This window comes from Protopterus annectens, chromosome 16.part0 (assembly GCF_019279795.1).
Source record: "Protopterus annectens isolate FY-2018-M chromosome 16.part0, PAN1.0, whole genome shotgun sequence".
NCBI classification, from domain to species: Eukaryota; Metazoa; Chordata; order Ceratodontiformes; family Protopteridae; genus Protopterus; species Protopterus annectens.
In genome coordinates, this window is record NC_056750.1 from 401,934,933 (window position 1) to 401,961,049 (window position 26,117).

A 26,117-nucleotide genomic window follows, 5' to 3' on the forward strand; every position below is an offset into this window, starting at 1 on the left:
TAGAATAGTATCATACCTTTTTTATATGAACCACTTATCTTACGTTTGTTTTAAACGTTTTATGTTTCTATTTTTCTTTATATATTGAATATATTAATGCTGTTAAATTGTTTTAAAACTTGTATACCTAACTAATGTTTAAAGTGCCTGTAATGTCATGTCTCTTTAAAGCTTACACTTGTGTTGTAGTATAAAGAAACTCTTCAATCCCCTGGTAATAAATTTAAATTGGTAGTGTATATGACCTCTAAGTGTTCTATCATTTTTCTATTTTCACAAGTCTGCAATCTCTTTGAATTATATATTTTAACTATTATATCAGCTTTGGCTTCCAAGATTTCTTCTGTTCAGAACTGTAAAAAGAAATCTAAATCTGTTTTAGCTTTACTTTATATATGTTCTGTGGTTTTTTTTTTTTTTTTGCATAGAAAGGGTTTCTGTTATCCTGCAACTGTAGCTAATGCTGCTTATGTAACTAGCTTGTAGCTCCACAACCTAGCCTTACAAAGCTGTGCATGCATTGAAACGTGCACTCCTGTATATACACAGATTAGGGGCATGTATGTCTGAGCAGAACCAAAGAGCTGCACTTCATCCTTCTAAAATAGGAAACTTTTTTCCCTCTGAAATGTTTAACTAGCTCAAAACTTATGCATTTTGGTAGCAGATATGCAAGAATAAAATGCCTGAGATCAGTTTCTCTTTTTACTCAGTAGACTTTATGAAAGAATTTTTTTTTTTTATCTGTTGGTTAGCTTATACAATGTGGGAAATTCACATTTGTTTTTTTTTCCTTTAGGTATAGTTTTTTGAGTTCATAATTCTTCATGCTAGTAAGCATACAAATCCAGTAAGGTTTAAACTACCAGTACATTCTTTCTGTGTTTAATTCACTTTTCTGAATGTGTGAAATGTGATGTCTCCTTTTATGCTGCTGTGTTTTCATATTTTATTCGTAATGAAGGCTTACACTAGCCATTAAATTCTTCCAGGATTCAAGAGCAAAATTCTGACAAATCACAGTTTAGTTCCTTTTGTAAGAGTTTGTCACCGTTGCCATAAACCTTCTGTATCTTTTTTGAAACACTGATTGAAAGTAAATTGCATTGTTGTGATCATAAATATTAAACACTTGGTATACTTTTAACCTCAAAAAATGTATCCAAGTTATCATTGTCTCCAAAGTAACAGCAGTTTTAGCAGCCATGTTAGTTTTCTCTACTGTAATGAGTACAAATCAGAGTATTTTTTAGCAAAATGTTTTACAGTATTTCATCCTTCCTCTCTCTTTAGTTCTCTGTGTCAGTGGAGATTCTCTGTACCAAACTTCTGTGATTTACACTTTTGTAAAGAATACTATCTGTACATTCTTTCTAGTTTTAGTTCACTTTATGGCTTGTATAAAATGTGATATTCCCTGTTGTGTTGCTGTCTTGTTTCATCATAACATGCCTGAAATGCTAGTCATATGTATTGTGAAATGAAGGTATATGATGATTTTAATGAGTTGCTATGTCCATGTTGACAAAGCTTTTCCGATGTATGACCTATGTTTTACTTGCGTGTTAAATGGCATTTGCAGTACTCTTGATGATGAAATTGGATTTGGATTTCAGAACCGGTTTCATATAATTTTGGTTTAAACCAGAAGATCCGAATCCATGCTTTAGTAGTTAATCCTGCATATTTTATTTTTTAGTGCTCTATGGGGTCTCAAAATCCAAGCCTTCCTTTAGAGAATGCTTCCATCCTCTCAGAGGGTGCTTTGCAAGAAGGTCATCGACTGTGGATTGGAAACTTGGACCCTAAAATAACAGAGTGAGTCCACCTTATGTTGCAGGAGTAACTGGGTGAACAAATTTCATTTTATAGAATACATTTTGTACAAACTGTGTGCTTGATCAGGTTACAATTTTAAGCAGTCCAGAGAAACATATACAAGCTGTTTTATTTTATGTCTGTCAAATAAACTGCATGGCTCCCAGAATAGCAGGATTTAAAATGGTCTGTCTTTGGTATAGGTTTCTGTTTTCAAACTTTGTGACCTTGAACAACCTGGTTAACCAGTTATCTGTCCCGGATTTCCTTTGATTCTGCCTAGCAAGCTTACTGTTTATGAAACTGATACATAAATAGTTCTTTGTGTTTACCTGGTAGCCTCATAACCTATTAATAGTTGCTGCATTTTTTAATTTCTCCCTTTAGTTAACAACATTAAAAAGATCTTGGAGTGAATAAGTGTGTGTGTGTGTGTGTGTGTGTGTGTGTGTGTGTGTGTGTGTGTGTGTGTGTGTGTGTGTGTGTGTGTGTGTGTGTGTGTGTGTGTGTGTGTCAGTCAGTCAGTCAGTCAGTCAATGACCAACCATTAACTTTACTTCAGTTAACATCTTTTATCCTGCATAGCATTTAAAGGTATTGGAAGAACATCACTTTGGTAATTTACCAAGAATCCTGGTCCATAGAATGTGAAATTTCTTATGTTCTGTTTGGAGAGGTGTAAAATCACATCAAGTTTTTGTGTGTGTGGTTTTCATTCTGTTAGCCCCCCACCAAGAATGCACATTTTCTCAACTCAAACATTTAGGTTCATAGGGTCATAGGTAGGTACTAGGCTATCAGCCCAAGGGTCTACGTAAGCCTAGCCAACAAGGTTCCCTGGCTTATGCCACCCAAGAAAGTTATTTTCCTGTGCCACTGTCGAGCAGAGACACAGAAGTGATCCCCAGGGTGTATTTCCTATTTCCCATCCACTCATCAAGAATTTTCTTGAAGAGTGCTAAGAAGACCTTTGCTTGACATAGATTGGTAGCCTGTTCCAGAGTATGGGAAGTCTCTGGGACAGGAATCTATCCCTCCAGTATGTCCTGTTTATTGTGGTGACAAGGTTTAGGTCCCTAGAGCGTGTAGCTTGTAGGGATTGGGATTTCTTTAGGTGTAGCATGTCCAACAGCTCTGGGTTTGATATAGCTTTATGTTGGGCAGTGATCATCTCTGAGTAGGCGATATGCTACGGAGTAAAGCTGGAGTTTTTTGAGACTGTCAGTATAGGGCATTTGTTTGAGGCCAGTAATCCTCTTTGTGATGTACTTCTGTGGCCTTTCCAGCTGCTGCAGATGTCTTGTGAGGTACATTCCAAAAGGGATGTTGTGCTCTATAATGGGTCTGAGTGTCGAGTAGAGGGGAACAATGACCTCTTTTTCCTGGATGAGAACCTTTTTATGATGTGTGCCACGTAAAAGGACTTCATGACCACTGTGGCGATGTGATTATCAAAGGAGAGACTACTGTCCACCTGGGTCCCAAGGTCTCTATCACACATTCGGTGTTAAGTAGATTGCTGCCTATGTGGTAGTTCATGGGTACAGAGTTTTTACCAAAGGGGATGGCACTGTACTTTTTGGCATTGAGCTTGAGGCCATGGCTCTGACACCAGGCATCTGTCTCAGCGAGGCCCTTCTGTAGGATGTCCACATCATTTGGGGACTTGACTATGGCTCCTAGTTTGCAGTCCTCTGTGAACTTCATTAGCCAGAGGCCTCCTGCATTAACCTGTACTTCAGAGAAGTAGATATCAAACAGGAGAGGTCCCAGGACGGAACCCTGTGGTACTCCACTTGTCACTGCTTTGAGGTCAGATTTGGAGTCTGCAACTTTTACAGTGTGGGTTCTGTCAGTGAGCCAGTTGGCAGCCCATCTTGTGACATAGGGATTTATACCTAGTTTAGTGAGTTTAGCTATAATTCCCGAATGAGGGATGGTATCAAAAGCCTTGCTGAGGTCAAGATAGGCTGTGTGAACCACCTTACCCTCATCTACAGCTTTGGTGACTGCCTCAAAGAAGTTGATCAGGTTCAGGAGGCATGATCTGCCTTTCACAAACCCGAACTGGGTGGGATCCGGAGTTTGGAGTTTACCAATGTTTTTGTTTTGAGTTCCATGATGATACGTTCCATGGCCTTGCAGATCAGGCTCGTCAGGCTAATAGGTTGATAGTTCCCGGAATCAGTGGTGGCTCTCTCTTTGTGGAGTGGGATAACTGTTGCTGTGCGCCATTCATTGGGCAAAAAGCCTGATGCAAGGCTATTGTTGAACATGGTGCTTAAGTGGGGAGCCAGTTCATTCCGAAGTTCATGTAAAACGCAGCCCGAGATGTTGTCCGGTCCCATGGATGCTGTGTTTTTGGCTTTAGAGAGTGCAGCTTTTACCTGCACAGTTGTGATTACAGGGACTCTGCATTCTTTCTGTATAGATATGGGCCCTTTAAAGGGTGGGGGGATAAAGTTAGCACTCGACCTATCTGCCAGGATGTTGACCATATCAGTTGGTTCTATAATTTTCATGCCATTGTGCTGTAACTTAGAACAGATCTGGGTGTAGCCATCGAGATTCTTGACATAGCTATAGAATGCTTTGTGGTTGTCCTTAGAATTAGTGGCAATTTTGTTTTTGTAGCTAGCTTCAAAAGAGCAGAGTTTAGGAACTTTGGTCCAGAATATTCACAAAATATTAGTTAAACCTGAAGCACTGGAAGATAAAAATAAGCACTGCAACAAAATATACAAGTCTCATAAATTTGAAATCGCTCTTTTTGATCAACCGAAGCCAGAGGAACAGAAGTGAGAATTGCATAATCTGCAGTAGAATTGTTATTTTATTTTTTACAAAAGCTGCACAATTGAAGAAGAAGAAGAAAAAATTAGAAAAAAATTTAAGAATTATGTTTGCTCTTCAGCCCTGTGGGATGGATGATGACTTGGAAGCAGTAGCCTAGAAGATTGGTATGTTTGTAATGGTAACAGTTTTTGATTTGTTGTACTTGTTTTGCAGTATTTTAAATATTGTGTGTCCTTTGCTCCAGCTGGATTTGCTGCTCTTTAGCCCTAATACTTTTCCCTCACCCTACTAACCGTTCTCAGGGTCTTTCTCTTCCAAATCTGCTACTTTCCTTCCGTATCTTTCCCTTGCTTCACTACCTGCCCTTGCTGTAGCCTTTATAACCCATAGAACTATCTAATCTCCACATACCTGTTATTTCCAACTTCCTTTTGTACCTTTCTTCAACAAATGAAACTGCTCCTTCTGCATACTGTAATCACTTCTCTCCACATTTTATTTTTCTTTTAGGTTCTAAACCTGGCAAAACCGACTGAAATCCAAGTGCTCTAGCGTCCTTTTTCCAAGCACCTGAGCATCTGATATCACCTGGCTGAAGCAGCCCTCCCAGCAATAGCTGACCTCTCCAGCCTGTATTTTCACCCAATGTTACTCTGTAGCAGTTGACAACTAAACAACTGTCCTGATCATCTCTGACCTCTGCTGACTGCAGTACTTTCCCTCTATTCCTTGCTCCATCCTCCGCATTCTCTCCTTTCCCCCTCTTCCCAGCACGTCTTAATATCCCACTCCTACCTTAGGCCACCTATATCTCTAATTGCTTTAGTTCACAAGCTTCCAGTATGTATTCTCTTACCTCTTCACTTCCTCCTTCTATTCTCCCCCCCTGCTAACCTCCACAATTCTCTCCTGTGGCCTTGCTGTATTACTTAAGTGTACTTACCCCTCTGGGCTTCAGTGATTTAATTGTTTTCTTCAAACAGTGAAAAGTCTTGGCCCAGCCTGCTCCATTTGCCCTCACTACGCTTGGGCTTCTCCACTCACCTACCCTACCGCCATTCCCAGTCACCCCTGACAACTAATTTATACTCTCTCCTCATTAACCGCACTCCTCCCCTTCACGTCCTCTCCCATATTAGAATACTACAACTAACCACATCACACACACACACACACACACACACACACACACACACACACACACACACACACACCATTCTTCACCTACATATCAATTGGTCTCTGCCTTGCTGATAATTAAAATCTCCCTCTCCTTGTACTCTACCCATCATGGCTCACATTTACCGAAGTATCCCATTTCCTGTTCTACTTACTCAACTCTCCTCTTACCACAACAAACTAGACTTCTCAGAAACTTTGTGTACCTTTTTTTTTTTTCCTATTCCCTCAATAACCATAATGTAACCTACTCTTTCTACATCTCGCCATCACTCTTTACCACCTCCCATTTTCACCTCTACAAGGTCAAAACAGTCTGTCACGTCCACACCAAGATGAAGTAAAACTACTCTTCTATCACCCAAACCCACTTCACTCACCTCATCCTAGATTTCTTAAAATGAATCTCCTCTTTGCTGGTGACATCCACCCCAACCCCGGCCCCTCACCCCCTACATTAAACCCCATCATGCACCCCTCCCCACTCCTAACTCCCTCTAACACACCCCTGCCTACTCCACACTGCACCATTCGCAAAACCCTAGACCTGTTCTCAATTAACATACAAAGTCTTCACAATAAAACCACTGACTTACACTCCTGGATAGCCCAACTCTCTCCTCCCATTTTAACTTTAATTGAAACTTGGTTAAAACCACACATAGCTAGTAATGAAATTTTACCCCCTGGTTACAATATATTTCATTTAGATAGAGACAAGAAAAGGCAGTGGTGTTGCAGTTCTGTATTCTGATCTATTTAATCTCTTTCCCCCTTACAAACACCACTACTAAGCTTTCACCCTGCTGAACTTATTGTACTAAATTGTCACCTGAACTCCCAGGAAAAAGTTTGTTATAGCCTCAGTTTACATCCCACCAGGAAATAACATTCCTGTCCGAGAAAATATACTTTCATGGCTGACTGTCAATTATATTATTGTTTTGGGAGATGTTAACATAGACTGGTCAGAACTCATGTCTGACTCCCCCATTATGTGTATAAACCTTCATGGTTTCAAACAACTCCTCACATTCCCCCACTCGTATTTATAAAACTTCTGGTTCCAGCTCAATCCTTGATTGGATACTTACTACAGTCCCTAATCTCTACCACATCCTCTGTAACCTACCCAATTCCCTTAGTGACCACCTACTCAGTCACATCCAAAGACACTCTATTCCAATATCTAGATCCCATATATACAGAGACTGCCATAAATTATCCTCATTTGACATGGATTTATTTAACTCTGAACTACTATCCATCAGCTGGTCCTTCCTTCACTACTGTCCCCTTAGTGAAGCTGTGGAACATTTTTAGCCAGATTTCCCTCAACATCTTAGACTCGCTTGCACCCCAAAGAAAAATTAGGATAAAAGCCTCCCATACACCTTGGTTATCCAAAGAAACATGCTCCCTCATGCACAAAAAAGAGAGTTTTCTGCCAGGCTTTCCAGATACTAAATCCACTACCCTACTTCAAAGCTACAAGAAAATCAGAGACCTTACTAAAAAACATATTTACCAGGACTAGAAAAACTTTTGTAAGTTTAGCACAATCCAATCACCTCTGCAATCCCCAAAAACTCTGGACCACAGTCAGTAATGTCATACACCCTGGCAACCCCTAACCCCAAATCCCTTCCCTATTAACTCACCACTAGAGACTGCCACGCTGCTTAATAACTATTATTGACATCATCCACAAGCTAACTCACTCTGACCATAACTCCAGTCCCCCTAACTCTTCCCCCTCTTCTACCTATATTAACAAAAACCCTTCTCTCTTAAACCTGTTCTCACCTCCTACATCAAATCTCTTATTCGCAAACTTAAATCTTGTTCCCTATCTGCTGATAAACTACCTTCCCTCGTTCTCAAGCTTGCTGCTGATTCCATAGCCTTCCCCATCTCTATACTAGTAAGTAGATCAATTCAAGAAAGTACAGTTCCTAACATGGAAGTCTTTCCATACAATACCAATGCACAGAGGAGGTAACTCCACAGACCCTTCTAATTTTAGACCAATAGCCATCCTATCACTACTTTCTAAAATTCTAGAAAAATGTAGCCACTCTCAACTCCTTAAATACCTAATGCAGGAAAAACTCTCATCTCCTACCCAACACGGCTTCCGGCCAAACCACAGCACTGCTACAGCCCTCTTAACTTCTATTTATATAGTTGCTGATGCCAGAGATAACAACCAACTTGTGTCTTGTCTCTTCCTTGACATCTCCAAAGCGTTCAATACGGTGTCTCACTCTAAACTGCTAACAAAACTAGCTGATCTTAACCTCTCTCCTGCCACAGTGCAGTGGTTCTCCAGCTATCTTACTAATATACTATAATTTATCCATTGGCTCACTTCTTGCTCCCCTTCTTGCCTGTAAAAACAGGGGTCCCCCAGGGTTCGATCCTAGGCCCCCTTCTATTCAATATCTTTACCAACAACCTCCAGTCTGCCTGCAACCACTCTACTCTTATCCAGTACGCAGATGACTCCACTCTCATCACCGCCTTTGATAACATGTCTCATCTCTTTTCTCTTGCATAAGACATTGAACACCATCGAATAATGGCTTTATGAAAACCAGCTTATTCTAAACCCTAAAAAAAACCTAAACTTTTACTGTTCCTACCAAAATCACTGTCTGACCATAAATCTTCCTTTTCTATCTCTTCAGTAGATAACACTATCATCAAAGCTGACCCGCATACAAAACTCCTTGGTACCATAATTGTTGACCAGCTAAACTTTGACCCAACATATTCATCAGTGTATCAAAATGACGCACCAAAAATTAGGATCACTGTATCAAAACAAAAAATACCTTACTCCTGAAGCCAAACTATCCCTAGCTAGGGCGTTCTGCTGCCAGGCCTACTTTTGCGCTCCCATCCTCACAAACCAACAATCCACATTAATCTCACAACTAGAACAAACTTATAATAAAATTGCCAGATTTGCAACAAACCAACCTTGTAGATCTCACCATCGCATTAAAACAACTGCAATGACCAGAATTCCCCCACCAACTTGTTACAGCACAACTGCAAATTACACACACCTTCCTATGCAAACCTACTGCTGGACCCTCCCTCTCTACACTAGTTTCCTTCTACATCCCCGATCTCTCAGAAGCTCTGGCCAACAACTCCTTGACATACATAAACCCAACAGAAATATAGGTAAACTTCTCCACAACTACAGTGTGTCTCTAGCGGAACAAACTACCTAACTACATCGGAACAAACTACCTAACTACATCAGAAACACCACAAATACTGTTCAATTTAAAAAGTAAATAAAATTCTTCTTCATAAGCTCATGGATCTGCCCTTGCCAGGAGCCTACTTAAAACCCTCCCATTCTTCCAATATTACCTCACATCATTCAACTCACTTCTCTCCCTTTCTCACAACTTCACGGTTACTTTGCCTCTCTCTCTCCCATATAGGTAGCTTTACTGAACTAGTAATGTCACTACGAAGTGTTCTGCATCTGTTAATAGAATGCAATACATACATACAAAATTACACTTTGTTGTTGTTACTGAAACTCTTAGAGGTCCTTGACTTCTGCCTCTATCTTTTACTTTCCTTGACTCATTCTGTAAATACATACTTGTCCAAAGATGCCCTTTCTTTCAATTATAATTTTTGCAACTCTATTTGTATACTTAATCTTTTGTTTTTTGTATACTGTTGGTTGTACTACTCACACTAACTACTATGTGTAACTTAGACTACATCTTGCTATGCTACTATGATTTTATGTATGTAATATTCCTGGTGCTTTTCTCCTCTGGTCTCCACTGAAAATGGACTTCTAGCTCAGTTGGACCAACCCGGTTAACAAATGTCAAATAAAACATAGATGTTATTGCTGGTTTCAGATGTAAGCAAGAGCACTGATTTCAACAGGATCATAGGACAGTGTAAGTAAATGCTCAGTACTCCTTTAACATGTCATCCTGCAAATGAGAGGGGCAACTTATTGGTGGCAACACTAAGAAAAAGTAATATTTATTTGAATGAGGCACATGTTTCATTTTAAACTGGCTGATCTTGAAGTTGCATTAATTTTGGTGGTGGTAAAGCTGGGAATTGAATTTAAAGGTCTATATCTCTGACTGATGTAAAAGTTAAAAAAAAAAAAATTTAAACCTGATAGCGATTGGAGCCTTTACAGAATAATTGGGGGTTATACTTGTCCACTCCCAAAAGCAGAGATGACTGTTTCCCCATTTAGTTCCTTGTCATTAAAAGGTATCTATTTTATGTCAATATGATAATAAATGAGCTATAGAAAAATGGAGGGATGACTATTTCATTAAATAGTTTGTATTCTAATTACATTCACATTAATGCTTTATACTGTTAGAATAGTATGCAGTACAGATGAAAGAAAAAATGTAGTTCTCAAAGCTGCAGCTCCAGATTTTCCACAACTTTCATCTTGCTCATCTTATAAAATCCGTTTATAATAACTTGTTGAATAAAATTACTGAACTGTTTACATATTCAAGTAAATGTAATGAAGAATTAGAGAAATCGAACAGTATGTTGCAGTATTTGACAAGAAAAAACATAATAAGCCAATATTTCAAGTGATTGATTATAAGCCTGTTTCATCATTCTTGGCTAAATACAAAAGCTCTAGAGTCCATGAATTCTGAGTTAAAGCAGTTTGCTTTTCGCTGAAGGAGAATTAAAATGTGTGAGAAATTAAAATGCCCTCCTCCAGCCATCCTGAACAAAACTTTGTGCTCATTGCCTCATCAGGATGAAAGTGTCCATGCTATAAATATTTCATCCTAAATTTTAATTTAAATGTATGAGAATTGTACATGACTTGGTTGGTCAAAATGTTGAATACTTTCTCAGTGATTCTTTGCAAGCTTAAGTAACATAACAATATGCCCATAAAACAAAAATACACATCAGTGCCTTTACTAGTAACCATTTTCTTGAAGCCTGTGCTATTATTACATTTTTGATAATTTTATGTTTGCATTTAAAAGTTTTGGGATTAAAAGCATTGTTTGGAAACAACAATTCTTGATTATTAGAGTTAGCAAAATGGACACTGGATTAGAATTTACTACAATCATTTCAAGATGGAAGTATTTTAATGAATTTCTAATGTACTTGTTTTGCACTGCATTTGATGTTCAGAGGCTTTACACATGTGCAATGTAAAGGTTAGTCTGCAATTAATTTAAGAAAACCTCTCTCTGGTATATTTACTAGACCTATTATTGCATTATGTTCCACTAATGTTCTGTATCCTTTTAGAAATTCAGTTGTGTGTCATCTGTTGGCTCACTTGGCCATCTTGTGTGCGCCTCTGTCTGGCTATTTTTCAGACAGATTGACAGATTTATTTTTCCACTCTGACTAGAAGATACAATGTTTTGATTCAGTGGCTTAAAGGAAGAAGAATGTTCAACTAAATTCTAGACTGTGTTATTTTAGGATTCTAATAAAAAACTTTGAGCATTTACAATTATTTAAAGAGCCTGAAAATGACAGGAATTAAATATTTGGAGATGCATTTTTATAATGCAGGTCAACAACTTACTTAAACTGTTACAAAGTTAACTGTTACAAAGTTAACTTCAGTACACACACATACTTCTTGTATGCATTTCAGTAAGGCAGGTATTGTAACATTTATGGTTGGACAATGTACAGATATAAAATATACTGTTAATAGACAGGGAAGGTCAGAAGCTAACTTAAATTTGGCAAAAGCTGAGAACCTTGTTGAAAACTTAATGGATGATGATAATCAGGTAATTTTATTTCAGTAGTAGCAAAATATGTGCAGTAAAGTCACAAATTATTAAGCAATATAATGAGCAAGTTGGAACAAGTTCCTGTTAAGTTACAAGAGTGATTGATTTAGAGGCAGCCTCCAGTGAAGAGAGTGATTTAGTGGCAGCCTCCGGTGAAGAGAGTGAGCTACACCTTTCTTAAAAGGTAACCACCTCCTTAAGTAGTGGGTAAAGTTCTGGTCCAGAGGAGCTTCTGTATAGTTATTTGTTGTAAGAAATAATTTGGCGCTTGTGTAATCCCAATTTTGATGTGGTATCCCCATGAATTTGACAACAACATTTTTAAAACGTGTGTTAATCAGGTCTGGGTAGTATGAGTTTTATAGACCCATATCAGTATTTAATATTGACTGCAAAGGAATATTCAGAATTACTAATTTAAGGCTGCTGTGTGATCCATCTTTATACTTTGGATTTGTCCTGGATCATACTGTAGCAGATTATACAGTAGTAATGGAATTTAAAAAAAAAAGTATTGAGTTCATTATAATGTACACAAACCCTTTAATTTTGTTTTCCAGATTTTGCATTACTGTCAGGTTCTTGTACTCAAAAGATTTATTTAATACATTGTATTAAAATAATGACTAGAAGCACTTTCTTTAAAATCAGGAGTTAGGCAGGGATGCCATTATCTCCATTATGATTTTAACAGCAGGTAAGCCTTTTGCAGATATGTTGATTGAGACATAGAAGCAGGAGACCTTGAAGATTTTAACTCCTTGAAGATTTTAACTCCTTTTCAGAGGTTCACAATTTAATGGGCTTAAAGATCAATTAAGGAAAATCTTTGAGACTTTTACTGAAGTCTAAAGTCAATATTCTACTGACTGTGACATATGGGGGGGTATTTGCTAAAAAGAATTGAAGCTCATGTACCACGATCCATTCATAGCCCAGTTTGCAAAAGTTACTGCAGTGGAAACATTGGCACCTTTTGTTTGCGTGGTATTTATCCTTGCTGAGATTTATTAACATTGTAAAGAATCTGTAGAACCACTGATATTTATTTGATCCATTTGTTGCGCACCCCCCCAGAAAAAATCTTCTGCTTCATAAAGTAAAACTGTTTCCTCTCCCTAGAGAGGAGTTCCCCAGAGTACTGAGGCTTGCTCTAATTCTGTTGTTGAACAGAACAACTTTCACTTCCTGATCCTAACCTTTAACTGTCATCACTATAAAATGTAAGATTGCTAAAATGGATCAACATTTCTCTGAAAAATGGTAATTTCTAGGAATGTTAACAAGACTTGTTGTAGAAGTCAAGTATAAATGTTGGAGATATGATAATAAATTAATTAAAATGTTTTTTCTTTCATAGTTGTGTATGTTGCCATCCATTTAAGACCAGTCATTAATTTAAATACAGCAATATCTGATTTTTAAGATAAGAAATAAATGAAGGGGAAAATATAAATCAGTAATACTAATTTAAGAAAGTGATTACAGAACAGTGTTTTTGTGCCGGGTTAATTTTGTGCCAGGTTATTGAACTGTTACAGATGAATGGATACCTATGTCTGCCCATTTTGAAATGGAACAAGATCTAGATCCTTTGTATAATTGACTTTTAATTTTTAACAAAAATAATTTGTTGTATCTGTTCACATTTTATAAAACATAGGATCACCTCTTTTACAGTAATATCTGTAGGCATAAATTTCCACAGCTCACTACTCGTCACTTTGCATATAGTGTTACACTTTCAATCTTCTACTTATTGGGAGTGGGAGCTGATATTTTGCATTGTTGGTAGAAATGTAAGCAGGTGCAGTCTTTGTTAGCTAATCATTACAGGCAAACTGTATTTCCTCTTTGATCTTTTCTTTATGGAGATAGTCTTCTGTACCTTCTCTTGTAATATCTATAAAAAAACTTTTTTGATGTCTGGGCTGCTTACAGAATTTAATGTAGCGGAAGACCTCGCACCTTCTAGCCTTCACGTAACAAATATGGTGGAATAAATTTACAGAATCTTGTGTTGTGTGATGCTAACATTTTAAGAGTTTGAACATCACCTAGGTTAAGAATTCTTTAATTGATTTATGAGATCGTATGAACGTTGTAACCCCAATCTTCATCTTTTTTCCTTGTATGTGATCCACTCCTTAGAGTTGTTATTGTTTTCTTTGCTATCCTTTTCATCTTTTATCCTGGTGATTTTTTTTCCTTTCCTTTATGTTTTGGTCAGAATAGTCTCTCAGTTTAATACCGGATATAAATAGATGTTTTAATACTATACTGAAAGTGTTAGTTTTATTTAAAAAAATACTTTACCTTTCACTCTAGTAATATTCAAGGTGAATTCTTCTGTGCTGGTTAGTGGTATTTATTCTAGGAGTTTCAGTTTGTGTTTTATAAATGTAAAGCCATCTAATTTTAGTTATTTTTGTTGACTGGTTAGTGTCTTATCAGTTTGACTTTGTGAAGACATTCTGTAGTGTAACCCAAAGCAAATAACTGATTTAACCTGAAACTGTGAATACTGTTAAAATGTAGCTTTTTTTGAAACACTGCGGACCTTTTGATTCTTGTGTTTTGACAGAATGGAACTTAAATGCTTCCAATGCTGAGCTTTTTACTTGTTTGACAGAAGGGTAGTGTAACTGACCCTGTCCTATGTTTTTTATTTTCCTTTGCCTTTGATACAGGAACATAAAAAAAGCACTGTGGGTTCTATTCCCACACTAGATAGATGGCTTAATTTGCTAATGCTGACAGTGTTGCAGCATAGGGGAGTGCTGGACTCCTAAGATGCCATCCTTTAGGTTCCCATCTGCCTAAATTGGTGGTAGCTCAAAATCTTATAGTACTTAACAAAAAGAGTAGAGGTAACTTTATTATCAAATGTTCTTATAAATTTTAAAACAACTGGAAATACAGAAAAAAAAACTTAAAATTAAGTAGCACCACAATACTAAGACATTACCTCATTCCCAATTATTCATGTTGCATCCCATTTTTTAGCAAAAATAAATCTTGTCTTCTGTAGTTCTTGAACAGCATGTTCTTGAACAGCATCCATTTTTATTGTATAGTGTTTCCCCAAATCTTTCTATATTCTCTGTACACAACATGCATTTTTCTCTGTATATCTTCCCTTTCTGTCTATTTCCACGCATTTCTTCTGTTGCGGCACGCCTTATTTAGTTCTGTATGCACACTACGGTCCATATTCCTCAGTATTTTCATGCCTGTCTCTCGGTTTTATCCATATTTGTTTTTCAAATGAATGTGAAACTTTGAATCTGTAGTAGCATATTTTTTGAACTGGAATCCCTTCCTTCATATTTTTTTTCTAAAGCTTTCAGTTTTTCTTTATCACGTTGTGTTTTTTTTATTTTCACTTTTTTGTCTCTTAAAATATTATAAGCTAGTCTTATTTAATCTTTGTGTTTGTATGTTTTAATTAACTTTTCACATTCCCTTTTAGCTCCTCTTTTTTCCTTAATATATGTAATATACTCTTAAAAGCAGTCACCACGGTTACATTTTCATAAGTTTCCATTTCTATATTATCTTGACTTAGCAGTCTTAAAATGTTTCATCTTATCCTCCTCAGAAGCATCCATATTCATCCTAAACAGGCTGTCACCCCTGCCGTGTTATTCCTACCTTCTATGAAACCTGTAATCGTCTGACTCTTGCTTTTAACATTTTCTGTGCAGAAATCCCTTGCTCCACCAGTCAGTAACTTGCATCTTTTCAGTATATCTTTTGTATATCTAAACTTTTCTATACCTCTTCCCCCATCCCCTTGAGGCATTTCAAGTCACCAACACAACTTTGTAGCATTTACATAACTGTAAGGCTCTATTTGCTCATGCATATCCTTCATTTATTAGATATCAGAGTGCGCACCTGTTCTAATATGCTGCCTTCAATTTCTCCTACAAGTGCCGTTCCAGGTTTAACAGCTATAAAAAAAAAATGTATATATAAATTTTTATAACATTTTTAATCAACTTATTTACCATGGAACCATAACTCTAAACTGTACAGATTTTGCAGACTGTCCAGATTTTTGTCTTATTTTTGGTCTATTCCTCATAAAGTGTTTTTCTGGCAAATCACTGGGATGATCTGAGGAATTAAGTCACTAAATGACATGCATTAAGAGTCAGACTTTCAAATCCTTTAGAAAATTGTATGTTAAAAGAAACCCTGTTACTCTAGCAACTTTATAAGTTTGTAAGAGCACTATTTAAAGTCTGTCCCTATTTTTGGTCCTTTGCCCCCACCCCCACACCCCCCAATGTTGTCAGGCTCTTTCCAGATTTCTTGCATTAAGAGGTTGAGAGGTATGCAGGAAACATTACAAATATTTTACCTCTGTTGTTGTGCCATTAACCACTGCAATATAGTCAGCCTTTTGAGTTTATATTTTTAGACTGTTAACATTTACTGATTATTACAGATTTTTGTTTTTCTTTCCAATCATCCTTAATGTTTCCCTCCTTTATTAAGTCCTTTTACCTGTTGAGTCCATAAATTCTATTTTAGATGACCATTCCTTATCTGTGTCATCCCCTCTGCCTTGTAAAAGCTTCTGTTGCTCTTCCAGGTGTAATTCTTATTGCATTTCCATAACTTTTAATTCAGAAAACCCTCTCAAGCTCTTGGTACCTTTCCTTTTATATGATTATTAATTGCGTCTGAATTATTTACTTTTAACATTAGGGTGATGCTAAGTGATGGAATGGAGAGAGAGTACAAGGAGGGTGAAATAAGGCATTTTAAAAGCTATGGGGGAGAGCATTGACTAATAAGCTGCTTAAATTAGAATAATTTATAGTGGGGATGCAACATGAGCATCTTCTAAATGGTTGTAGTTGTAAGGAGTCGTATGCAGGATAGATTTGAGTTATGCTTATTGATTAGTTGCATGCCACCATAATTTAATAATTTAATCGTTTTATGATAGTTTAAAAATTTGTGTTTTTAAAAAAAAAATTATGTTGAGCAACTGTTTGGGCATAAGATAACCATACAGTACTGCTGGGTTTTGTCCAGGAAATAAAGGACCTTTGAATGCTTTTCACAGGGAACGGCGCACACAAATGCTTCTTTTTGGTTATAATTAAGTAATTCAGGCATGTATGGCTTCCCATTTAATAGTAATCTTCTTGAACTATATGCAAACGCCATTTGCTAACAAGTATAGCACATGGTTATGTGAAAGTCAGCTGATGAGGTTATCCCCCTTATACTCTGATTAACATGCAGAAGTGGGTGTTTGCATCTTTATGCAATGTTAAGAGACTAAAATAGAAATGTAATTCAGAAAGTGCATGGGGAGACCACTAATTAGCTTTTTTGCTCCTTAATTATCAGTATCAATCTGGTAAAATATAGTAGTAAGCTGTTATTGCTTTACTGTACTTTTCAGATTTTAAAATGAAGGTCCAGATGTAAAGACTGACAGAATTGTAAAATCTGTGCAACAGATGAGATTTGGCTCTTGGATTGCCAAGATGGTTATACTACATGCAAGACTCAAAACAGCTAATTATCAGTGAACGTTGGGTTTAAAGGTGTAGGTAATCAGGCATGATCTTGTACAGACAAATTATCAGTGGTCTTGGGTTGTAGAATGACCATGTACATTGTATAGAATTTTTACTACTTTCTAGTTAACCAATTTGTCGTGATGGAGTTGCACACTGTAAATGTTATTTATGCAGTATTGTGTTTACTAAAGCTTGCGTTTTACTGTTATGATTATGACAAGAAATTATCACTTTTCAATAAAAGACCCATAGATGAAAACAGCTGTTATGTAGAAATTGAGCTAGTCTTAGGAGGAACCAAGTTTTCCATTGTGTGTCCTCTTCCACTGGGACTGTTATGGAAAGAATTCAGAAAGAATCTGCTTAACTGCTTCTTCCAGAAGGGCAGTTATCTATGTGAGATATTGTAACACAGTAAATATCAGAGATGTGAAATGTGACCCAAGAGTAGTTTGTAGAATAGGGGATATGTGGGAATTTTAGCCTTGGTTAACTAATGCAAAAAGTAAGCTTATACAACCTGTTGTGATATCTGATAGTGGTCCCTGGGAGTGTCCACTATGAGCTAATAAACTGACACTCTACATTAAGAAATATAAGTTTCTTGTTTTTATTATTTAAAAACCTAGGAAATTATTAGAGTGATGTCAGCAATTTTTGGAGAGTGTGACAATTTAAGTACAGTGGAAATGGTCTTTCAATGCTTGACAGATGGGCAAGGTAATGGATGTGGCAAATGAAGTTAAGGTACATAGTGCCAATCTGAGAGGGGGGATAAAAAGCAAAGGTATTAAAGGAACAAAGTGAAAGATATAGTTTTGAGTCAATGAAATGGAGTTTTAATTTCATATTGAACTGGGTGATGTTAGATGAGATGCAGCATATGTTATGAAATGCATTTTTTATCATAAATGTCTGGCATTCTAAAAGCCACTTGCCACAACTGTAGTGGTCATAGAGAATTCTTAGTAGGTTACACACACTGGCTGGAAACTGTCTTGTTAGAGAGCAGTTGTGATTGTAGAGGAATTACTGTAAGCACTTCTGTGCTGCAGCGACTAAATGAGGAATAATGTGAAAGAAGTAACATTATTTGAGAGGTGCAGGGGCATCCAAGGTAACAGAGCAGGCAACGGAGTTGATGACCAGTATGACTGGGGAAGTGTGGGAAGTAAAAGAACAGGCACAAGATAAAACTTTGGGCAGTTGTGGCTTAGCAATACCAATATGAAGACAAAACAAGGATGAAGTAGGCCCTGTCTCATGGGAGAGCTCAGAGCAGCTCTTGCCAAGAGAATCCCAGCTGTTATGAAGCATGCTGTATTGGAGGTTTTGCATTTATGAAGCATGCTATATTGGAGGTTTTGCCAAACGAGACTAGAGATGTTTTTACCAAGTAATGTATGTAATTTGATCCTAATGGCAGGGCTAGCCACACTGCAGTGTGAACATTTAGCTATAGATTGTCACTGTTAATGTGACACCCCAATCCCATCTACAAAAATGTAAAAAGGGAGTTGATGGATGGATATAGCTAAACAGGAGGGTTTGCCGCCCAGCAAGTCAGCCAGTGCATTTTATTTTTACTTATTTGAAGAAAAAAATGTAACACTTTGCCATTAGAAGAACACATCTTGTACATATACATGTGTTTTATTTCTCGAGTGGTACCACAAAGCTCTGTCCTTGGTCCCTTCCTCTTTAACATTCTCACCAACGCCCTTCACACATCCATGCAGCAGGCCTCCCTAATACAGTACGCAGATGACCCTACACTGATTTGCACATCTGACAATATGGCACACCTCAAAAAATTACTCTGACAGATTAACAGCAACTGAAACATGGCTTTACAACTCGCAACTCCTACTCAACCTACTGCCCCCCCCCCCCAATCCCTCTCTCATGAAATAAAATTTTACGTCTCGTCTCTTGATAAAATTGAAGTCACTTCTCATAGCAAATTATTAGGGGTGATAGTGGATGATTTTCTTAAATTCAATCTCTATATACAAAATTGCATAAGGAAAACTCATCAAAAACTAAGGATGCTTTATAGAGGCAAAAACTTTCTCAATGATGCAACTAAAGCAAAAGTTGTCACTACTTATCTCCTTCCCACACTTGTTTATGGCTCTTCCATCGTTACTAACTTTCAGGCATCACAAAAAAAAAAAAACTTGAGCAATGCTATACCAAAGTTGCTAAATTTGCAGTAAATGCCCCTTTCAGTACCTATCACTATATAGCACTGAAAAGCCTAAATTGGTTAGAACTACCCCATCAACTAACCTATACACAGCTTCTTATCACTTGTAACATTAGCCAGACTCCATCTGCTTGTCCAGCACTAAATAACATTCTGTGCAACCATGTTCCCAGTCTGCTGTTACGAAAAGCTCTTATCTGTCTACAAACCTATCAAATCTGCTGGGCATCGTCTGTACTTGTACCATGTTGCTAAGACCTGGAACTCCCTACCTGCATCCATCAGGTCAATACCCTCCTTCAAAACTATTCTGTCTCTGTTATGGTTCAACAACAGGATAAACTATATCCCTAAATGTGAACAAGTGCCATTCGTGCCTTACATGTACTAACTCTACCTTCTTCACTCACTTCCTTACTTATATCAGTTCTCTCCTTGGCTTTTTCTAAATATCCCATGAGCCTGTTTTTTTCTTCTCTTCCTGTTTGTATTGTACTAACATATCTTTAACTTCTTTATAAACTGGCTAAGATTTCTATAACTATTAAGTCATTGTCATATAACTTGTATCTCTTCTTAACCAATGTCATATGATGTCTGATTTGGTAAAATTGCTTAAGCTGTAGTCATTTTTGTATTATTTTTAAAGATTGTAAAATTATTGTTCTTAAAATGTTCTGTAATACTTTGGAGCTTTTCTCCCTGGGCCTCTGCTGAAAAAGGGCTCCTACAGAGTGTGACTTTCCCAGTAATCAAATGTCAATCAATCACTCAATAAATAAGTTCTATTCAGACTGAGTAGACACACAAAAATTAAAAGGCATATAATTTATTATTTTTCAAACTCGCACATCAGATTGCAACCATATGCAAAAAACATATAACTAAGTGAAATGGCAATTATTCGAAATGTAATGTCCCTTGTCGGGTCTTGGTGAGGAATTATTTAACTGAATTTTTTTAGTATCTGTTGAACTCTGAATATGCTTGGATGAACTTGCATGATTTTACTTGAGTAATATGTTAAAGACAGGACTGTCGACAACTATGCAACATAGTGATGACTTTCTTAATAATCACTTTTATGTTGAAAAGGCATTTGATAAGAGTGGATTTGCAAATTAATTTGTAGACCGGATTGTGGCCGTATACTGTGATTTGGTGGTTTGGAAGAAGGTTCAAGGTGGGGTCGTTTCCTTTGATGCTATATGTGAGGGACCTGATGGAGATGTTCTCGCTGGCAGTTTTATTTATTTTTTTTTCTTGGCAATTGTATATCACAGCCACTGGCTCTAAATACATTTTAAACTATGCCTACTATAAGGGGTTTTAAGGTAAAGGATAAAGAGGTAATGTTCATAGATTCATAGATTAGTACTAGGCTAAGTGCCCTTGTGGGCCATTTTAAGCCTAGCCAATTATCCCATGTGAGAATCAAACCCTGCACCTTGTGTCTGTAAGCTAAACACCTTAACCATTATGCCAACCTACCACCCCGTTATCCAGTGATGTACTGAAATACTAAACAAGACCGAATCAGGACTTGAATACTGTGCTTCTGAATTTGGAAAAGTGTGGTACTTTTTATTTATAAGATCAGTAAAGTTAAGACCGCAATTACTAACCGCATAGGAGGAGATGAGAAAAAAATGGTTATGTATAGCCAATCCACAGGAAAGTCTCCAACAATAGATGGTATTCATGTGGAAGTTTCGAAGCTAGGAGGAAAAAACTGGTGATCTGGAAGGTTTTATTTAACAGTATCCAAAGAGGAGGAGAAACAAAAACATCCTGGAAGAAAGCAGTGGTGGCTATAATACCAAAATAGGATAAATCCATAGATCCAGCTTCATACAGCCCCATTCAATCCTAAACCATGATTATAAAGTGTGTGTGTATAATTGCTAAAGGAATGGCAAAGGTGATGCTGAAACTGATAGATATGGATCAGTGTGGTTTTGTGGAGACGAGGCAAACATTTGACAACATTAACAGAACACTGATGACCCAGAGTGAAGCAGAATGTAAGAAAATACCACTGTTGTTGGTGGGTTGTGATGCAGAAAAACATTTGACAGAGTAAGCTGGGAGTTTGAGCAGAGCATTGGAAGCATTTGCATTCCATGATAAAATTAGAAGATTGATTAGGAGGATATATGAGGGATCGGAGATGAAAATTAAAGTGGGTGGGTTCCTCTCTGATCATTTCTGTTTGAGCAGAGGAACCAGACAGGGCTGTCCTCTTTCCCCTTAGTTGTTTGCAATATATTTAGAACCACTGGTAAAGAAAATAAGGGACTCAGAAATTCAAGGATATAATTGGTATGGTAGTCAAGAAAACCTGTTTCTGTTTGCAGATGTTATTTTATACCTGATAAAACCAGAAAAGGACATTTCAGTCTTGTGGAACATTCTGAGATAGTTTCATATCTTTTCGGGATACATAGTTTATAGATACTGCATTTGTTTTAGCTTTATTAAATTATGTACCCACACACAAATTGGTTCAGCAATGTCCATATTTATGGGAACATGATGATATGAAGTACTTGAATTAAAAAGGATTCTGGTGTGGCAGGTAAGGATATAACAAAAGATAATCCAAAAACTGAGAAATTGGATGCTCTGTTATATGGATAATGGATAGCAAGATGCAACCAGTTAAAATGTTTTTTCTCCCTTTAGTTTTATACACAGGTCAGGGATGATCTCTTCAACCAGAGAAAAGTTGTGGATAGTAATTTAATAAAGAGCTGAAGGATTTTATGTGGGAGGGGAAGATGGCTAGATTCAAGTGGGATAAGCTGATTTTTCCAAAGGAACAAGGCAGTTTGGGATTACCTGATTTGAAGTGGTATTCAGAGCTATACAGTTAAGGCTCCTATACATAGCAGAAGCAGAAACCTATAATTCAAAGTGGAAAGGGATGATAACTAAACAGGGAGGTAGGGGAGCTCAAGAAACGAGGAAAGACTGGGATTTTAGATGCAGATCTTTAAGGAAAATAACACTAATCATACAGAATATTATATTCATAAAATAGCAGAAAGTATTCAAAACTAAGTCAGCACAGGAATGGAGAAAGGAGATTCTGCTGGTAGGGATGAATGCAATTGGGGATATAGACAATAGGTAAGAGGGGTCTGGAATTTATTGGAGGAAACTGACAAAAGAACCAGGGTATTGGGAGCAAATAATTTAGAAAGGAAAAGGTAATAGAATGGGAAGAGGCCAGAAATACATTTGGACTGCAAGCTAGGGATTGCCTTCTCTATCAAGGACTGATATCCGAGTATAGGCAAAGAGGAAGAAATAGGGGGATCATATGCAAAAGATCAGCATAAAAAAGGAATAATTAATAGAGCATACAAAATATTGTACAACTCGAACCTCCTCTGATTGATTCTTATGAAGTATTGGGAAGACAGAGATTGTACATGCAGTTCACATAGAAACAATGGGTGGATATATGTATGTCTCCCAAATATGCATCAAAGTCTAGAAGATTTAGGATCTTTGCTTGGAACTGTTAATGTAGATAATGTAGGTATTTTTGTATCTCAAGTAGACTCCAAAGGATTTTTCCTCAGGTAGACGACAAATGCTGGAGGTGTGATGGAGAAGGAAAAAGGTAATTGGGTGCATATTTTTTTGGTGGTGTAATGAGTTGACGGACCTTTAAAAACTCACTGCAGATTACTCTCGGCGATGGAAATCATTTTTTTTTTTTTTTTGAGCTGTGGTACAAAATCAGAATTGCCGAATTGCCAAAAAAGCAATTACTAGAAAATGGAAATCAAAAGTCTAAACCAGCTGTACTAGAAATAGTGAATATAGTAACAAGAGATAAAACAACTGAAATTGGGATCTTTAGAAAAAGGTAGGGGCAAACTATATGAAGAAAATGAGAATTGCGGGGAAAAATACATGCAGAGAAGGAATGGGGTTTAAAAATGAAGGCAGGATTTGAATGAGCTCTGTCATGTTTGGCTGACAATGACCGGATAGATTATAAATGTTTGCAACTAAAATTACGTCAGTATGATTTGTGATGTATAATATTTGCAACCAAAATTATGTGAATATGGTTTGCTTTCATATATATAGATAGAGATTATTTAAAACCAAGAGTAGAGCAGTAGCAATAAATTGCACACAAAGTTGAAGGCTGTGGAGAAGGGGTTTCTCATTTTGAAAAAAAAAAAAGAGTACAGTTAGGTAATATTTTGGGAATCATTGCAGTACAGCAGTATATGGGATCTATGGAATCAGATTTGATAAGTTTGGCTTACATAGTTCCCCAAGTTTAGAATTAAATAGTTGAGTAATGCAAGAATTCTTGGTCTGAACAAGTTGATGGGCAGGATGCTGCCTGCATTCATACCGTTCTTGTTTATGGTACCTGCAGGGTACAAGCCAGTGACTAAGAAATTAGTTCTCTCGGCACTCCAAATACCAAAGTTGGGTAAAAGACGTAGAAGAAGAACTATGTATTAAAAAGCTGGGAATGTGTATCTGTTACCAAGACATACAGTGGATATAAAAAGTTTACACACCCCTGTTAAAATGCCAGGCTTTTGTGATATAAAAAAATGAGACCACAATAAATCATTTCAAAACTTTTCCCACCTTTAATGTGATCTATACTCTGTAGAATTCAATTGAAAAACAAGCAAATCCGTTAGGGGCAAAAAATATAAAAAATAAAAAAAGACATACAAAATAAGCTGGTTGCATAAGTGTGCACACCCTGAAACTAATACTTTCTTGAAGCACCTTTTGATTTAATTACAGCATTCTGTTGTGTTGGGTACACACCTGTCATCAATTAGAGACTCTGATTAACCCCAAATAAAGTTCAGCTGTCCTAGTAAGAGTTGCCTGACATTTACTCGGTTGCCTGCTACAGCAAAAGCTATGGTTCGCAGAGAGAGCTTATAGAGCATCAAAGGGATCTCATTGTTGAAAGCTATCAGTCAGGCGAAGGGTGCAAAAACAATTCCACAGCTTTGGATATACAATGGAACACTGTGAAGACAGTCATCAAAAAGTGGTGACAACAGTGAAGTTGCAAAAAACTGGATGTCCCTCCAAAATTGATGAAAAGAGATTGAAACTGGTCAGGGAGTCTGGCAAGAGACCTACAGCAACACTGAAGGAGCTGCAGGAATTTCTGGCAAGTACTGGTTGTTTACTACATGTGACAACAATCTCCCATATTCTCCATATGTCTGGGCTGTGCGGTAGGGTTGCAAGACTGAAGCCTTTTCTTGCACAGAAAAACAGCCAGGCCCCACTAAAATTTGCAGAACAGTACATCGTCTCACAAAAGCATGTGGGAAAATGTGTTATGGTCTGATGAGACCAAGGTTGAACTTTTCGGCCACAATTCCAAAAGGTATGTTTGGTGAAAAACAACACTTCATATCGCCAAAAGAACACCATCCCCACGGTGAAGCATGGTGGTGGCAGTATCCTGCTTTTGGGTTGCTTTTCTTCAGCTGGAACTGGGGCTTTAGTCAAGGTGGAGGGAATTATGAACAGTTCAAATACCAGTCACTTTTGGCCCAAAACCTACAGGCGTCTACTAGAAAGCTGAAGATGAAGAGGAATTTCACCTTTCAGCATGACAATGACCCCCAAGCATACATCTAAATCAATAAAAGAATGGCTTCACCAGAAGAAAATTAAAATTTTGGAATGGCCCAGCCAAAGTCCAGACCTAAATCCAATAGAAAATCTGTGGGGTGACCTGAAGAGGGCTGTGAACAAAAGATGCCCTCGGAATCTGACAGATGTGGAGCGCTTTTGCAAGGAAGGGTGGGCAAATATTGCCAAGTCAAGATATGCCATGCTGATAAAGACTTTTTTGTGTCCCATCAGAGACTTGTATAAAAAATGAAGTTGCAAGATTTATTGGACCAAATTGCTTGGTAAAGGAATGTGGATTACAAAGTGACTAATGCTTCTAGGATATGACAAGTTAATGGAGTTGACAGAAAATTATCATAAACTATTAAAAGTAATCCCTAGGAAGTGGAAATCGAAAAACAAACTAATGGTTGCATTTTAATAGGTATTGTTGATGAAGTGAAGAAAAGGTAAAATTTAAAGAATTTAAAGAACTCGCTGTGAAATCTAACTACCATTGACACGCATTATAACTTGTAACACCATTTTTTCTCCTTTAGTGAAATTCCTGTGCATGGTAAATGTATATCTTTTCTCAGTCTTGCACTTGAGTAAGTGGAACAGAACACAGATTTGCTGGGGTAGGCTTGACCACCTAAGTTGAATGACATGAAGGGTCGAATGAAAGAGGTTGTTGCTTTCTGAAATTGTCAGATACAATGGCCTGTCAGTTCGATATGCAGTCTTTGATGCTAGCTTGTACCAGGGTAGTAGATACAGGAATCGTGGATATGAATGTGTTGTGTTTTATGTTAATGTACTTGAAGCCTGTAAGTGTGTTTGTTTTGTGTATTGCTTTCTCAGTTGTGCGCCATTAATAAATTGATCAGTTATCTGAATTTAGTGAATGCACCTTTATAAGAGGATTTACATATTTTGCATATTGCTGTTGCTACATTTGATAAAAGTTGTATGTGCTAAAATTTGTGTAATAAGCGTGATGGTGATGCACCAGACACTCCCTGCTTTTTGCCTAGAGGTTGATTCTGCTTTAAAAGTTAAATGTTTGAATTATTAAGACTGGATTGCCCTTGGTATTTGTACAAATGATGTGAAGATGTAATAAAT

The 26,117-nt window shown here is 37.2% G+C and overlaps 1 protein-coding gene across 3 annotated transcripts in view; it reads left to right on the forward strand.

Moving 5' to 3' along the window:
• The window catches only part of RBM18 (RNA binding motif protein 18), a 328,785-nt gene that overhangs the window by 26,103 nt on the left and 276,565 nt on the right, over positions 1-26,117 (forward strand). For 2 of the 3 annotated variants that reach the window (XM_044058274.1, XM_044058277.1), the window contains exon 2: positions 1,700-1,818. The exons of the other annotated variant lie outside the window; for it this stretch is intronic. In XM_044058274.1, the coding sequence (XP_043914209.1) occupies positions 1,706-1,818 (113 nt within the window). In that variant the 5' untranslated portion in view covers positions 1,700-1,705. The remainder of the gene's footprint in view (positions 1-1,699; positions 1,819-26,117) is intronic. 3 annotated transcript variants of the gene reach the window in all.